General features: G+C 44.8%; 1 protein-coding gene across 2 annotated transcripts in view; it reads left to right on the forward strand.

Annotated features, from left to right (window-relative positions):
- COL9A2 (collagen type IX alpha 2 chain) overlaps positions 1 to 17,021 on the forward strand; it is an 85,295-nt gene that overhangs the window by 25,648 nt on the left and 42,626 nt on the right. For both annotated transcript variants that reach the window (XM_061597573.1, XM_061597574.1), the window contains 8 exons: positions 2,138 to 2,191; positions 2,601 to 2,648; positions 3,663 to 3,719; positions 5,802 to 5,855; positions 8,777 to 8,830; positions 12,913 to 12,966; positions 14,400 to 14,453; positions 16,835 to 16,888. In XM_061597573.1, coding sequence (XP_061453557.1) covers positions 2,138 to 2,191; positions 2,601 to 2,648; positions 3,663 to 3,719; positions 5,802 to 5,855; positions 8,777 to 8,830; positions 12,913 to 12,966; positions 14,400 to 14,453; positions 16,835 to 16,888 — 429 coding nt within the window. The remainder of the gene's footprint in view (positions 1 to 2,137; positions 2,192 to 2,600; positions 2,649 to 3,662; positions 3,720 to 5,801; positions 5,856 to 8,776; positions 8,831 to 12,912; positions 12,967 to 14,399; positions 14,454 to 16,834; positions 16,889 to 17,021) is intronic.

A 17,021-nucleotide genomic window follows, 5' to 3' on the forward strand; every position in this document is an offset into this window, starting at 1 on the left:
AAGGCAGCAACTACATGCAGATTTATACATAAACAAATCAGTAGATGTGTCCCTGCCCCCCTGTAGCTGAAGAGTTCATATGCTAAGACAAATAGGGCGAGGGAGAACAAAAGGTCCAGGAATAAATGTGTCAGCATCCACACCAGACCTTTATTCTACTTTAAACAGTCCTGGCTTCCCCCAAAGAATCCTGGGAAGTGTAGTTTGTGAAAGGTGCTAAGTGTTATTAGGAGAATCCTATTATTCTTCTGACAGAGCTCCAGTGGCCAGAGTGGTTTAACAGTCAGTCCTTCTTTCTAGGGAACTCTGAAAATTGTAGTTCTATGAGAGGAATGGGGTTCTCCTCACAGCTGTCAGCACCCTTCACAAACTACGCTTTCCCTGTTTCCTGTCGCCAGGACTGCGTATGCTAAAATAATTGAACTTCTTTGCCAAGATAGCCCAAATTCTGCATCAAGATAAGCTGTATTCTGCAACCAGTATAAATTATACAAAGTTACAGTTGCATGAATAAAGCTGCACATTTATTCTGCATGGTTCTTGGGTTCTTAAAAAACTATTCTGCAAAGTGTATCCTTTTTTATTAGCTGTGAAGGCAAGAGGGATGAGAACTGCCAGGGCACCAGAATGTGCCCCCTTCCATTGCCTCCAGTAACCGCATTGGTTTCATCAGACACGTTCTAAATGGATTCCCCATGGACGCTTTCAAACGTCTTTGCAAACATAAGGGCAAGAAGCATAGCTTTTTGTTTTAAAATGCAAACTGTGACTGGGAAGCTGCATTCAGTTTCCCAATCGCACCTTCAGCTTTCTCTGTGCCTTTCTGCAGATCTGTGGCACAAACATGACCATGCCTCCTTATCCTTATTGCAGTGCTTGTTCTTAGTTTTTCCCTTTTAAGTGACTAAGCAATCTCTTCAAAGGTTGCCGATCAGTGGCAAAGCAAGTGTTTTGCATGCAGAAAGCCCCAGGTTCAATCCCTGGCATCTCCAGGTAGAGGTGGGAGAGACCTCTGCCTCAAAACCTGGAGAGCCTCAGCCAGTTAGTGAAGACAGTTTTGAGCTAGATGAACCAATAGTTTGACTTGGTACAAGGCAGTTTCCTGTGTTCCTTCGTTCGAGCCAGGTCCTCTGTTCCCATCCTCTGCCCAAGCCTTTCCCCACCAAAGGGAGACCCTCTGTTCTTTTCCTTCTTCGGTTACCTCTTCCTTTCAGCAGCCCTTGTCACCACCACTATCCTCCTCCTTTATTACATCCTGATATTGGTGTTACCTTGCCCCAGTCATTGCACTCTTGCCTGCTCATGTGCACCTTTGGCTGTCTGGACCTTCATGCCTCCTACTGGTGATTTTCATGTTAAAAAACCCCCACTCCATGTAGTGATTTGCTATGGTTAGGGACCCCAACAGTATTAATGGAGGCACAATGCATTCTGGATTGTTTTTGACATGTTGTGTCCTGGCTCCTGCCCCAAACCACACAACAGATGTGTTTACTTGTAAGTAAAGAAGTAAAGCTATGTTATAGCAGTTTAACGGTACAGGCTCAGTGGCTAGGAAAGAGCAGGATCTAGTCCAGAGGCTCTTACAGGGCAAAGGAGTAGCCACAATAAGTCCAGTCCATGAGCAAAGGCCGAGGTTCAGGAGGCCAGGAGTAGTAGGAAGAATTCCAAAACTGCATGGGAGCTGCAAAGTTGTTCCAACACGTTTGCCCACCAAGCTTGTAAACAAAGGCAGAGAAGGCTCAGCTACTTGCGAGAATCTCTGTGAGAATTTCTGGCCTGAAGGCGGGTGCTTCTCCAAGGGCCACAAGTCCCCTCTCTTCTTTTGATGTGCTGCCTCTCCCTGGGAGACAGATGCACCTCTTCCTCTGAACAGCAGGCTGCGCCCCTGAGCCCCCTTGTCCTCCACAGGCTGGGAAAGGGCAGTCGCTCCATCTCCCACCTTCTTAGGTCCAGCTGTGACCAGGGGCGGAGTGGGAGAATTCATCAAGCGGGCTGTGCTGCATAGTCACCCCCCCCCTTAGTTTTCGAGTCCTCATCCTCAAGTGATTCCCATTCCTGGTCTGAATCAGAGGGAACCGTGACATGTTGCTGCAAGCCATCAAGGGACTTTCATGTGTGACTTGCTCTTTTTCAGGGGAGACGTGGACCAGATGGGTCACAAGGGCCTCCAGGGCCTCCTGGGAAGCCTGTAAGTTTTATCGCTATTACTTTGGGTAATTTACACAGAGTTGGAAGGGGAATTGCTTACAGGGCTGGAAGCAGTCACTGGCTGACAGCTATAGACTACAATGTCCATGATATCTTGCAACTGTGTTATTGTATAAGAATGAGTAACTATGGAAGAACAAATCACCTTGTGGCGACCTTTCCCTGCGCAAATTGACCTGACACACTTGTTTTTGGCTCTGTTCCAGGTTGTAGCATCTGTTTTTGTTGCCTTGTCTGAACCGTAGCTCTTTCCCTCCAGTTAAAAATGAGAGATGGTTAAATAAAATATTAATAATAAAAATGAGAGGTGACAGTCTTCCTCGTCCTTTCTTGAGCTGAACAACATACTGCATTTTTTGACACTTGTTTGTTTTTCTTTTCTTCTCCAGGGTCCTGTTGGGCGCATCCATGGAATTGAAGGCAGTGCAGATTTCGTGGTAAGGAGAGTCTAATATACGTGTCGCTTTCCGTTTTAAAAAGATAAAAAGCACCCATCTTGTAATCTGTAGCTTGAAAACTAGAGTGCCAAAAAAAGCAAATGCCTTTAGGATTTTGGCTTGGCTTCCTTTGTTAGCCAAATATACCAGATGTTTGCAGAGTCTGGAGCTCTTGCTTTGACACTTCTTTAGGGTGGTCCTGCACATATCTGCAACTTGTTGGAATCTACCGTATTTACTATGCATGGTACATGACACACTGTATATTACAGATGCATGTTAAGGACAAAAGGAGCCCTCCTGATTCAGTCTAAAGCAGGTGTGGGGAACATTTGTGCCTCCAGATGTTGCTGAACTGCAACTCTCATCATCCCTGGCCATTGGCCATGCTTGCTGGAGCTGATGGGAGCTGGAGTTCAGCAGCATCTGGAGGGACAAAGGTTCTCCATGCCTGATCTAAAGGTCCATCCAGCCCAGCTTCCAACAGATGCCAGGAAGATGCCCCTGGAAAGCTTATAAGCAGGGTGTGAAGGCAAAAGCCAACCCCTGTTGCTTGCTTTGAGCATCTGGCATACTGTCTCTGTACATGAAAGCTCCATGTAGCTGTCATGGCTATTGACAGGCCTAACTGCCATGGTTTTTGGGTAATCTGCCTTTTCAGTCAAGTGGCCATCACCATCAAAGAAAGGGGTGGGTGACCTGTGGCACTCCAGATGCTCCTGGGGTTTTTGTATGGCTTCCTCCCTATCTCTCTTTGCTTGCCTTGATGCTCTCCTCCTCCTTCTCCTCTTCCCTTTCAAAACAAAACAAAACAAAAAAATGAAGGTCATGCATGACCCCACTAGCTCATCACTGTGTAAGGTTCCTGGATGAGACCTCACCTGGAAATCTTGTGAAGGACCAGGCAGTTTGTGCTTCAGGTAAACTAGCAGCTAGCGATAAATAAGGGCTAAATTCTTTCTCTGTTGAAACCAGCCTGTCATCTCCTCTCCCTTTCTCCTTCTCTGCATGTAGTGTCCAACCAACTGCCCAGCTGGACCCAAAGGCCCTCAGGGATTACACGGCTTGAAGGTAAGGATTAATTTGCATAACGTTCTGTTTGGAGCTGTATGGATAGAGGAAATGTGGTAACTTCAAGGAGTTTAGAATCTTAGGCAGCTGTTCTCACCACACATCTCTGAGTATTGAGGTGAATTAATCTGAACTGGTTCACCCTTTGCTCTCACTGTCACTAACAGAAATGCTAAGATCCTGGCTACGTGGCAGACACACCAGTTGAATATTAGGTCCGTGTATGTGATGCTGTGAGAAGAATTCTGAAGTCTCCTCCTGATCTTGAGGCAGGCAGAGAAAGCTGACAGGGATTCCCCAAGTGGTTTGACAGTCTATCCCTCTTCCCAGAGAACTCTGGGAGCTGCAGCTCTGTGAGGGGAATAAGGGGTCTCCTAACAACTCTCAGCACCCTTCACAAACTACACTTCCCAGGATTCCTTGGGGGAAGCCATGACTGTTAAAAGTGGTATCATAGTGCTCTAAATGTATTATGCGGATGTGACCCGGTATTGTGGAGCCCTCAGCTGCCTTTGTCAGCCTGTGGTTTCTCTCTCTTTATCTTTCATCTCCTTTGGCAGATAATTTTCCCTAGGGGTTGGGTGGGGCAGGAGCAGGAGACAGTTAGCTTATTTCAGGAGAGAGAAGATAACCAGAGATGAACACCGGAGGAATAAAGGTGCAAAGGGGCTCTACGATTCCCTCAAACCTGTGTCAAAGTAAGCCATTAGAATTCTCAGTAGTTTGGATGTGGCTGCTTAACAAGTGGCTTACTTTTATTTATTTATTTATTTACTCAATCAATCAATTAATTAATTATATGCATTTATATGCTTATTATCACTAAGCCAACAATTACAAAAATATATCTGAAATACTAATCAAGGCCAGCAACAGCACTACAGTAGGGGACATCCAGCTCATTCTCCACCCTCAAAGGCCTGAGCCCAAAGATGCGTCTTGACCTGGCTGTTGAAAACCATACAAAGATGGGGCCCAGCGGAGCTCAGAAGGGAGGGCATTTCGCAATCTAGGGACCAGCACAGAGGAGGCCCTGTTCCACACCACAAACTTTCCATGGTGGTAGTTCGTGATGGTTCACTAGAACATGTAGCCCAAATCTAAAAACCGTGTGAGCTATTGAGAGTTTAGTAGGGTGGCTAGGGGATAACTCCTCCTCTGTCAGTGACACTTCATTTGGGTTTTGAGGATGCAAGGGAGTTGCATCACTATGTAAGTAGGTAGACTCCATGTGTATGTGTGCATGTGCGTGCATTGCAGCAACTATTTTGCCAAATGGACACCACAAAGAGATGTTGCTGTATTCCAACCTTTGGCAACCTGGTGTCCTCCATATTTTGGGGGACAACAATTCCCATCAGCCCCAGCCAGCTTGGCTGTGCAGGCAGCAGCTGATAAGAGCTGTAGTCCAAAGCATCTCAAGGGCACCACATTTATTTTATTTATTTATTTATTTATTTATTAAATTTATATACCGCCCGACTAGCAATAGCTCTCTGGGCGGTGAACATAAAACAGCATAAAAATACAATAAATAACAGAACAATACTAAAATACAAGCAACAATCCAACACAGTAAACATTTTTAAAAGTAAATCAGTGTAACTTAAAATGCTTCAGAGAATAGGAAGGTTTTGACCTGGCGCCAGAAGGAGAGCAGAGTCGGCACCAGGCGTACTTCCTCGGGGAGACTGTTCCATAGTTCGGGGGCCACCACTGAGAAGGCCCTAGATCTTGTCATCACCCTCCGGGCCTCCCTGTGAGTTGGAACCCGGAGGAGGGCCTTCGTAGCAGAACGTAGTGCACGGGCCGGTTCATATCGGAAGAGGCGTTCCGCAAGGACTGTTATATTATGGCAATGGAAAGTTTGCATCACGCTTGGAGTTGTGAAGATGTACAACTGCATTTGGGATGTGCTTGGTTTTTTATTCAGTACAAGTCTGAGAACAATGTGTGTGTTTCAAGCCCCATGCAACAACCAGTGACAAATCTGAATTGATTGGAGAGATGGCATGCTGTTTGAGGAAATAGTGTATGTGAGACTCAGGCAGCCTTTGAAATGTTGTCTCTCTTCCCCTTTAGGGACACAGAGGCCGCCCTGGAGTCCTGGGGGAGCCTGGCAGGCAGGGCAAGCCGGTGAGTATGTCCATGGTCTGTCTCCTCACTGCACTGTAATTGGTTTCTAGGAGAGTGCAGCCCAGGAGAATGAAGGGCTTTTCACACATTACACAAGAGCAAATCGAGGTTGGCCCTTGGACAGGGCCGGCTCCAGGCATGCGGGGGCCCTTGGGCATCAGCTTGCCCTGGCCCCCTGGTGGGTGGGAGGGTGTGCATGCGTGCGTGTACGCGTGGCCCCCCCACAGCCCCCCTACCTGTCTAGTCTTTACCATTGCCCTTAATGAAGATGGCAGCTGTGGTTTCCCTAAGGGGAATGAAGCCTCCACCGCCATATTTGTTGATGGCACACGTGCGTGCTACGCGTGCACATCTCTGCCATCAACCAAGATGGCGGCAGCAGCTTCAGTACCTTAGGGAAGCTGCGGCCGCCATCTTCATTAAGGGCAATGCTAAAAAGCCGGCTGACAGGTAAGTGGGGGGCATGGGAGGGGTGCAGATCACGGAAGGGGAGCGGAGGGCCCCTCAGGGGCTCCTGTAGCTCCGGGGCCCTTGGGCCAGTGCCCAACCTGGCTGCCCTTTAGAACTGGCCCTGCCCTTGGAGCTAAACTCAGCTGGGACCCACAGCCAATCTGGGCTCCCTGTGGAGAGAGCCAGTGTGGTGTAGTGGTTAAGGTGTTGGACTACGACCTGGGAGACCAGGGTTTGAATCCCCACATAGCCATGAAGCTCAGTGGGTGACCTCGGGCCAGTCACTGCCTCTTAGCCGCAGAAGAAGGCAATGGTAAACCTCCTCTGCATACTGCTTACCATGAAAACCATATTCATTGGGTCGCCCATAAGTCGGAATTGACTTGAAGGCAGTCCATTTCATTTTCGCACATGTCTGCAATCTTTAGGCTGTTCCCAAATGCTTGCATTTTACAATTTTCACGAGTGTGCACTTCAGGCATCAAAACCCCCAAATCTTCATGTGTGAATCAGCCCTGAGTTCTCTGCAATCTGAGATCTTCACATCTGATTCAGGAGTATTGTTTGTATGGTTTTGGGGGTCTTTCAGGCCACCTGTTTACTGAGCACTCATCCTGATTTGTTTTCACAAAGTTTGCACGGAGGTGATACAACATTGCGTCAAGTCATTGTTATACTCACTCTTTCCATTGCATTTTCCTGCCACTTTTCTGACTACAAAAAGTCTGGTTTGTGTTTTGTTTTTTAAAAAAGTGGGCTTGCGCAAGAGTGCTGAATCTGACTTCAATTACACAACCTACATTTGCTGGTTTACGATGGCATCCCACTGGCAAAATAGCAACGGTGGAAGCAGTTTCAGTGCTCAGTGTTGGAAAAGAGGAGAAGCAGATAAAGTGGGATAGGGATGCAAGGATCTGTGAATTCTGGTTCTCTCTCATTTTTTCCAATCTCAGATTCAGTTCTCCACATTACTGCAGCAATTTGCATTTTTTTAAAAAAAATCCTCATGAAAATTCTTCAGCATTTCAGTGCAAATTTCTTCTAATAAACACCTTTTTGTATTCAGTTTTGACTAATGTACACATTTTTGCAAGCAATTTCTCCTCATATAATGCGTTGTATGTTATTTTCATTAATATATTCATTTTTATGCAGATTCCCTCCTAATATATGCATTTCTGTAAATATTGTTTGGTTGGAGAACTGCATCACAAAATTCGGATAAGTGTGGATTTTGAAGGATGGCTCGGTTTCAGTTCTCATATTGCTTTGGAAAGTACTAATTTGATTCCTCTTTAAATGCAAACTGAATCGAATTTCTCCCCCATCCCTGGAGGGGGATGAAGGAGAAGAAAGAAAAAAAAAAGGCGGAAGGGAAGATGTGAAAATAGCATGATAATACCAAGGACAAAGACAGACTTATGCAGGAGAAAGATGGCAGGGGAAGAACGGAAGTACCTTTAATGCACGGAGTAGAATGTCAATTTTCTACATTTCTAAAAGATGTAGATTTTGAATATGTGGAGTATTTTGAATCTGAATTGGGATAATTTGGCCCCTGTAGTGCATTGGTAGTCTTGGGACTGGATTACTTCAATGTGCCCTTTTGTGGGGCTGACCTCAGGCCTGGTCCAAAAGCTTCAGCTAGTGCAGCATAGGACACCTCTGCTAAAATAGCTTCACTGGCTGCCCATATGTTACTGAGTCAGGTTCAAGGCTCTTTCACTGATATATAAAGCCCTGAACAACTTGGGTCCAGGGTACCATAAGGACTGCCTGAGCCCTTATATCTCAGCCTGATGACTGAGAGCATCCAGAGGAGCACTGTCAGTTGTCCCCATGTTATAGTCCCGATCGTCCCAAAGTGCAGGACACAAAATAATGGGCTGAAGTTACAGGAAGCCAGATTTCGGCTGAACTTCAGGAAAAATTTCCTAACAGAGCTATATGACAATGGAACCAGTGACCTAGGGAGATGGTGGGCTCTCCAACACTGGAGGCCTTCAAGAGGCAGCTGGACAGCCACCTATCAGGGATGCTTTAATTGGATTCCTGCATTGAGCAGGTGGTTGGACTAGAGGGCCTTATAGACCTCTTCTACCTCTACTGTTCTATGATTCTGTGAATCCAACTGGCCTCCACTATTCTATGATTCTGTGAATCCAACTGGCCTCCACTATTCTATGATTCTGTGAATCCAACTGGACCACTATGGACCACTTCCAGTAGAGATTCAGCAGGGACCCTCACTTTCCACTCTCAGGTGTCTTCTGAAGACCTTTTTATGTAGATGGCCCTATGTCACTGTTTACATTTTTTGATTAGCCAGTCATTTTAAAGTTATATTTTTTACTGTTTTTATGATGTTTTATATTTTATTGTATATATTGTTACACAGTACCATATTATATTGTAGTGGTGGTATATAAATACTTTTATAAATTAATAAAATTATAATTTTCTTTCCCCAGGGTCCAAAGGGTAATGTGGGACCATCTGGAGAACAAGGCATTCCCGGCCCTCCCGTAACGTATTTATTTATTCCTGTTTCTTAACGTTACTGCTTTCATATTACTTCTGTGGGGCCATAACTTATATGTAATATTTTGTCTTTCAGCAAGTTCAGTGTAATTACAGTATATTAACTGCATTAATATGGCTCTTTCCTCCCTGGAAACATTCTTTTTTCCCCCTGCATGTTCCCTTGTTCAGATAAGTCCACTAAGTTACTAGACCACAAAAAGTTTTCCTAGTATATCTGCTCACATATAACCTACATATGGCACACTAATGTCCTGGAAGGAAAACACACTAACGCTGCCAGTTTGCAAAAGCTTCCCTACCTGGTCACCCAGAGGTGACAGGCAACCGGATTAGTAATTGGCCAATCCATGCCAGTTTATCACATTACCATTGGTTTCGGTTTCTACAAAGAATGAACTCTTGAATTAGTTAAGTAAAAGATATTCTGCTTTGATGATGACCCCCTCTGAGATGCACACCTTAATGTGGTGAGGGGGTTTGAGAGTGTTGAAGTACCCAGGAGCAATGCCGTCAGGAATCTAGACCAAGAGGCTAGACTCCTAGCAGAGGCACCCAAGGCGGAATGGTCAAAGCTGAGACACCAGACTAAGATGCATCCAAACTCAGAGGAAGGCAATGGTAAACCACCTCTGAATATCTCTTACCACGAAAACCCTATGAACAGAGTATCCAAAATGCAACACGAGAGAGTGCTGGAAGATGAGACCCCCAGGTCAGAAGGCACACAACGAGCTACTGGGGAAGAACAAAGGGCAAGTACGAGTAGCGCTGTGACTAATGACGCAGCTGGGTCAAAGCTGAAAGGAAGTCCAGAGGCTGATGTGCACAGATGCGAAAAGAGAGTCCGGAGTTGTACGACGCACACAATGGGAACATGAAATGTGAGAAGCATGAACCAGGGAAAGTTAGAAATTGTCAAGCAAGAAATGGAACGTATCAACATTACAATACTTGGCATGAGTGAATTAAAATGGATGGGAATGGGACACTTTCAATCAGGCAACTACAAAAGATTTTATGCAGGAAATGAGAAATTAAGAAGAAACGGGGTTGCTTTAATAGTGAGAAGTGATGTAACAAAAGCAATTAGGAGCTACAATGCAAGGTCTGAGCGAGTGATATCAATGAGATTAAACGGGAAACCTATCAACATAACCATCATCCAAGTCTATGCTCCAACGGCAAATGCAGAAGAAGAGGAATCGGAGAGATTTTACGCAGAAGTACAGGAGGAAATTGATCACACAGCAAAACAAGATGTGCTGATAATCATGGGGGACTAGAATGCAAAAGTAGGGAACCAAGAAGAACTAGGAATTGTGGGGAAATGGGGCCTAGGAGACAGAAATGAAGCAGAAGAAGGACTTATTGAATTCTGTGAAACCAATAATTTGTTTCTTGCAAACACATTTTTTGAACAACCGAAAAGACGACTGTACACGTGGACATCACCAAGTGGTCAATATAGGAATCAAATTGATTATATAATTGGTAGCAGAAGGTGGAGAAGTTCCATACTTTCTGCGAAAACAAGACCAGGAGCAGACTGCGGTACAGAGCATGAACTGGTCGTATCGAAAATCAGAGTAAAGCTAAAGAACAACAACAAAGCAATCATAATGCAATTTAAATAACATCCCAGAAGCATATAAAGATCAAATAAGGAACAGGTTTGAGGCTTTAAATTTAGTTGACAGAGAACCAGAAGAACTATGGGCTGAAGTCAGAGACGTTATCAGGGAAGAATGCAAAAAGACAATACCTCTTGTTAAAAAGAGAGAAAGACCTCAATGGATGACTGAAGAAACTCTTAAAATGGTAAAAGAGAGAAGGAAAGCAAAAGCAAAAGGAGATAGAAACACAGTCAGAACCCTAAATGCAACAATACAGCAACTAGTACGTAGGGACAAAGAGAACTATTGCAATAGTTACTATATAGAAATAGAAGACGACAACAAAACGGGTAGAACAAGAGCCCTGTTCCAAAAGATTAGAGAAATGAAAGGGAAATTTAAACCAAGAGTAGGGATGTTGAATAATCAACAGGGGAACACACTGACTGACCGAGATGAAATAAAAGGAAGATGGAAGCAATACACTGAAGAACTCTATAAAAGAGATGACAAGATGACTGATTCATTCACGGAGGAACCATATGATGAAGAACCAGAAATGTTAGAATGCGAGGTAAAAGCTGCTCTTAAAGTACTTGGAAGAAACAAATCACCAGGAATAGATGGCATACCAATCGAGTTGCTACAAGCTACCAAGACTGAATCTGTCCAAATTTTGACAAAAATCTGTCAAGAAATACGGAAAACTAAACAATGGCCCACAGACTGGAAGCATTCCATATACATCCCAATTCCAAAGAAAGGGGATCCCAGGGAATGCAGTAATTATTGAACTATTGCCTTAATATCCCATGCAAGTAAAGTAATGCTCAAGATTCTACAACAAAGGCTCTCGCCATATATGGAGCGAGAAATGCCAGACGTCCAAGCTGGATTTAGAAAGGGAAGAGGTACCAGAGACCATATTGCAAACATACATTGGATAATGGAACGGACCAAGGATTTTCAGAAGAAAATCACCCTGTGCTTTATAGATTACAGTAAATCCTTTGACTGTATAGATCATGAAAAATTATGGAATGCTTTAAAATAAATGGGGGTGCCACAGCATCTGATTGTCCTGATGCGCAACCTATACTCTGGGCAAGAGGCTACTGTAAGGACAGAATATGGAGAAACCGATTGGTTCCCCATCGGAAAGGGTGTGAGACGGGTGTATTTTATCACCCTATTTATTTAATCTGTATGCAGAACATATCATCCGGAAAGCAGGATTGGACCAAGATGAAGGAGGTGTGAAAATTGGAGGGAGAAATATCAATAATTTAAGATATGCAGACGATACCATTCTGCTAGCTGAAACCAGTAATGATTTGAAACGAATGGTGATGAAAGTTAAAGAGGAAAGCACAAAAGCAGGACTACAGCTGAACGTCAAAAAGACTAAAGTAATGACAACAGAAGATTTATATAACTTTACAGTTGACAATGAGGACAATGAACTTGTCAAGGATTATCAATACCTCGGCACAGTCATTAACCAAAATGGAGACAATAGTCAAGAAATCAGAAGAAGGCTAGAACTGGGGAGGGCAGCTGTGAGAGAACTAGAAAAGGTCCTCAAATGCAATGATGTATCACTGAACACCAAAGTCAGGATCATTCAGACCATGGTATTCCTGATCTCTTTGTATGGATGTGAAAGTTGGGCAGTGAAAAAGGCGGATAAGAGAAAAATCAACTCATTTGAAATGTGGTGCTGGAGGAGAGCTTTGCGGATACCATGGACTGCAAAAAAGACAAATAATTGGGTGTTAGAACAAATTAAACCAGAACTATCACTAGAAGCTAAAATGATGAAACTGAGTTTATCATACTTTGGACACATAATGAGAAGACAGGATTCACTGGAAAAGACAATAATGCTGGGAAAAACAGCAGGGAGTAGAAAAAGAGGAAGGCCAAACAAGAGATGGATTGATTCCATAAAGGAAGCCACAGACCTAAACTTACAAGATCTGAGCAGGGTGGTTCATGACAGATGCCCTTGGAGGTCGCTGATTCATAGGGTCGCCATAAGTCGTAATCTACTTGGAGGCACATAACAACAATAAGAAGGAGTGAATAGGCAGGACTTCTTTGTGGGAGCTAGTGGAATTTTTATCTTTGCTTGAGTAAAAAAATGCTATGGGTCTTTCAGTTAATGTTATCATTAAACTAATGTCCTGAATGGGGTTCTGGGCTGGAAATACTAGCATTAGGTGATGATCAGTGAATCAGAGAGAAAAGGTGGTGGTAGCGAGAAAGCTGGTGATTAATCTTTCTTGGATAATGACTTCCCTCACTTCATCCATGGATGGATGTTTTTTAAAACGACAGATAGGGGTGGTAGTGGTGAGGAATTTGACCAGCTTTAGCTACCGGATATGGCCTCACCCAGAAGAGAGGCAAGTTAATTAATCCTGGCTTGGTTTGCTTTTCTTTCCCAGGGCCCCCAAGGTCTCAGGGGATATCCTGGAATGGAGGGCCCTAAAGGAGAGATGGTAGGTACACTAGACAGAAGGGAAATGGTTAATGTGTTGATGATGTCACCATCTCATTGGGGGGGGTTGCCATTGGAACCCAAAGAGTTTACTGAAGCCACATTCACACCAGACATTTATTCCACTGTTATTCCACTTTAAACAGCCATGGCTTCCCCCAAAGGAACCTGGGAAGGGTAGTTTGGGAAGGGTGCTGAGAGCTGAGAGGAGACCCCTATTCTCCTCACATAGCTACAACTGTCCGAGTGGTTTAACAGTTGATCCCTCTGCCGAGAGATCTCTGGAAATTGTAGCTGTGTAAGGGGAATAGGGGTCTCCTAACAACACTCAGCACCTTTCATAAACTACACTTCCCAAGATTCTTTGACTGTTTAAAGTGGAATAAATATCTGATGTGAATGTGGTCTAGGAATCTTTGCATGCACCCATACCCTACATCACTCACCAATGTTAAAAGGCCAGCTGTTAGATATATTCAAGATTAGATTGCAAAAAAAATAAAAAAATCCTGTGAGGAGTGATTTGCAGGCCTGGTGTTGGTACCCAGCTGGCGCTCAGGCAAACATCGGGGCCCACAGACCTCAGAAGGGCCCACCAGGCTAATGCCAGGCAGCATTGCAGGCATCCCTTTTTCTCCCCCTCCCTCCCATTGTTGTACATTGTTGGCAGTTAGTCTGCTGTGAAGCACCAGCTGAGGCTATGGCCATAATCCAACTTCATTTCCCCAGTGGGCCCCACTCTGCTAATTGAGTCAATGCTTGGCAGCACACCCCCTGCTGGCCCTAGTAAGACAGACAAAAGGAATGTGGGAGCCTTGTCTGCCACCACCTGCTGCGCTTACTGGTGGTGAAATGCATTGGGGTGGCGGGGAATGTGCTGGTGCAGTGCAGTAGGGGATCCACTAGGTGGCACCAAGACCCCATGGAGGCACCTTTTCTAAAGTTCCCTCAAACCTGGCACTGCCGACACCTAAACCATGGTTTGGCTTAGCGTTTCATGCACACTCAGGCTTGTGGTGTGTCTTGCTCCCAGAAACCCTGAGTGGTAAGCTAAGAACAAACCTGGGTTACAGCTCATGGTTTGCTGGGAGTGAGACAAACCATGAGCCTGGGTTTGCACATAATACTAAGCCACACGATGACTTAGCTCCAGGTAGTACAGCAGGAGGGGGGGGGTAAGAAGCAAAGCAACCATAATGCTTCCTTATTCTTGCCTTAGTCCAGCTTAGTGTTGCATGCAACCTGGGCCAGAGCAGGTTCAATGGCCCCTTTAAGCTTGTGATGGTGCCAGGAGTTACACCGTGACCAGTGTTGTAGCAAGGATGGTGCAGTAACAATACTGACTTAAGGTGAAAGATGTTGTGAAAAGGAATGTATGGTTTGCCATAGACGTTTAGTGGCATGCAATTTCATGGAACATCTGTGTTTTCTTAGGGTCCCCATGGTTACAAAGGCATGATTGGAACCATCGGAGCTGCAGGGCCGCCGGTAACACCTTTATTTTTCCTTTCTCTTTTGCTTTTGCTTTTTTGGTTAACCAATGGACTGCCTTCAAGTCGATCCTGACTTTTGGCGACCCCATGAATAGGGTTTTCATGGTAAGCGGTATTCAGAGGGGGTTTCCCATTGCCTCCCTCTGGCTAGTCCTCCCCAGCTGGCTAGGGCCTGCTCAGCTTGCCACAACTGCACAAGCCAGCCCCTTTCTTGTTCGCAGCTGCCAGCTGGGGGGCCACTGGGCTCCTTGGGACTCTGCAGCTTGCCCACGGCTGCACAGGTGACAGGGCACGTAACCCCTGAGCAACTCACTGTGAGGGTGATCTTTAGCTGGCCTTTGACACCCAGGAGACACGAGTGGGGATTTGAACTCACAGACTCTGGACTCCCAGCCAGGCTCTCCTCCCCACTGTGCTATCAACTTGAAGGCAGTCCATTTCCATTTTACACATTCTCTGTGTTTCCATGTTTGAGCCCTTTGACATTCTGGATGGACCCTGGAAGGGACCCTTCCTTAGTTTTGCTGGGGGAGGTTCCTTAGAGAAGAACCAGAACAGATGTCCCAGGAGGGGGAGAGGAGAGCAGATCAGTTCCCTCACTCCAGGCAGCTTCCCCCAAATTCCAGGTTCAGGCTGTTTGCTTCACTGGACAGCATATGCTAAAAGCAAATGGCAGGAGTTGCTGGCCCTGAAAGAAGCATTCATAAGTGATGCTAAAAAGACAATTATGCCCTGCTCTCTTCTTGAACTTGTGAGTATGGATTAATGCAGCATGCTATGCAGGGAACAGCTATTTCTTAACTAGAATAATGGCCTTTCCGATAGGGACAATTTGATCTGGTGGCTGCAAAAACACTAAAAGTGGTCTAAACAAATCATTGCACTTACATTGTGCATTTCAAATTCTCAGCTCGAGTGTTGTACATGAGTTCAGCTAACTTTCCCTCTCAATTTTTATGTTTGATCTATGGTTAACCTATTAATTTCTTCCTCCACACTCTGCAACACACTAACATGGATAGCCTGTTGCAGAGTCTTGTGGCATCAGAAAGATGACCAAACAGAGCTAATTCCGCCATTTCCCACTGTGGTGTTTTTGGTCCTTTAACTGCTGACGTTTTTCTGTGTTTTTATTCTTAGTGGATATCTGTTTTAATTTTTTTAGAATAATATTTTGTTATATCTTTGTAAGCCACTTGGATTGTTGTGGCAGAAAAGTGAGGAATAATGATGAAATTATGAACAGCCTGATGTTGGTCGGTCAGTATTGTCCCTATATCATAGATGTGGGGGAAGATGACTTGGCCCTTAAGGGGACAGTGGCTTGCCTAAGTAAGTTTGTGATTAAGGTGGGATTTTTTTTAAAAAAAACCAGAAACCTTTTTTTGTTTGGACCGCTTGTACTTACTGCAGAATCCAATGCATGTTCATTTGGAATCGAATCCCACTGTGTCCAATGGGGTTTACACCCAGTTCAGTGCACATAGAGATGGCAGAACTACACTGCCCCATTCTCAAAAGATGAGAGTTGTCTATCAGAGTTCACAATTCTTTTGGTGGGGCATATGGAAACATAGCATGTGGGCTCTCCTCCTGGTGCCCTGTGCTGGCTGGAGCTGATAGGAATTGTAGTCCAAAGCATTGGGGGTGGGAGGTTGACAAAGGCTGCCTAAGATGGGTTTACTCATAGTTAATATTAGTAATAGTCCACTATCACCAAGATTAACACTCAAAAAGGCTTTCTCTCATCGCAGAGAGGTGACAGATATAAAAATGCTTTTAAGCATCTCTCACACAGGCAGCCATGGAGTCATAAACTCATAGAATCATAGAACAGTAGAGTTGGAAGGGGCCTCTAAGGCCATCAAGTCCAACCCCCTGCTCAATGCAGGAATCCAAATCAAAGCATTCCCAACAGATGGCTGTCCAGCTGCCTCTTGAATGTCTCTTCCCTGCTCTCTTTCTCTCTCTACAAACAATTTGAATCACCCTGCAGGGACATTAGAGGGATCTGTATAGGGGAGTCTATATTCTCTGAAAATGATTCTTAGGGAGCTTCCAGACAGGTGTGTCTGTGTTGTGGATCAGTGTGCCTCAGGGATGCAAAGCTTTTGCAGCATCCACACAGGGTCATTGGCATTAATAAGGCCAGCTCATATCCTCTCCCTCCCCTTTAATCTGGCCTTTTCCTTTCCAGGGAAAATCTGATTTATTGTTACTGTTTTTTAGAACTCCTGTTGCCAGTGGACTCCATAACCTGTTTGCAATATTAAGGCCCCATCTGGAATCACCATGACAAATGCTTGAAAATGCGTTTCTCTCTCTCTCTCTCTGTCTCTCTCATTTTTTCTTTTAACCATAAAATGTTTGTTTTAGGGTGAAGAAGGTCCCAGGGGACCTCCAGGACAGGCTGGCGAGAAGGGAGACCTTGTGAGTAAAACATTTCACTAAGCAGCTCCATGCGGAGGGTGCTCATTTGAACTGTATTTTATTTAATTTGGTTTATGTCCCCCCAACGCTGCCCTATCCCAGGAACTCAAGGGCATGTGACAATAACCTTTTT

This window comes from Rhineura floridana, chromosome 15 (assembly GCF_030035675.1).
Source record: "Rhineura floridana isolate rRhiFlo1 chromosome 15, rRhiFlo1.hap2, whole genome shotgun sequence".
In the NCBI taxonomy this organism is placed as follows: Eukaryota; Metazoa; Chordata; class Lepidosauria; order Squamata; family Rhineuridae; genus Rhineura; species Rhineura floridana.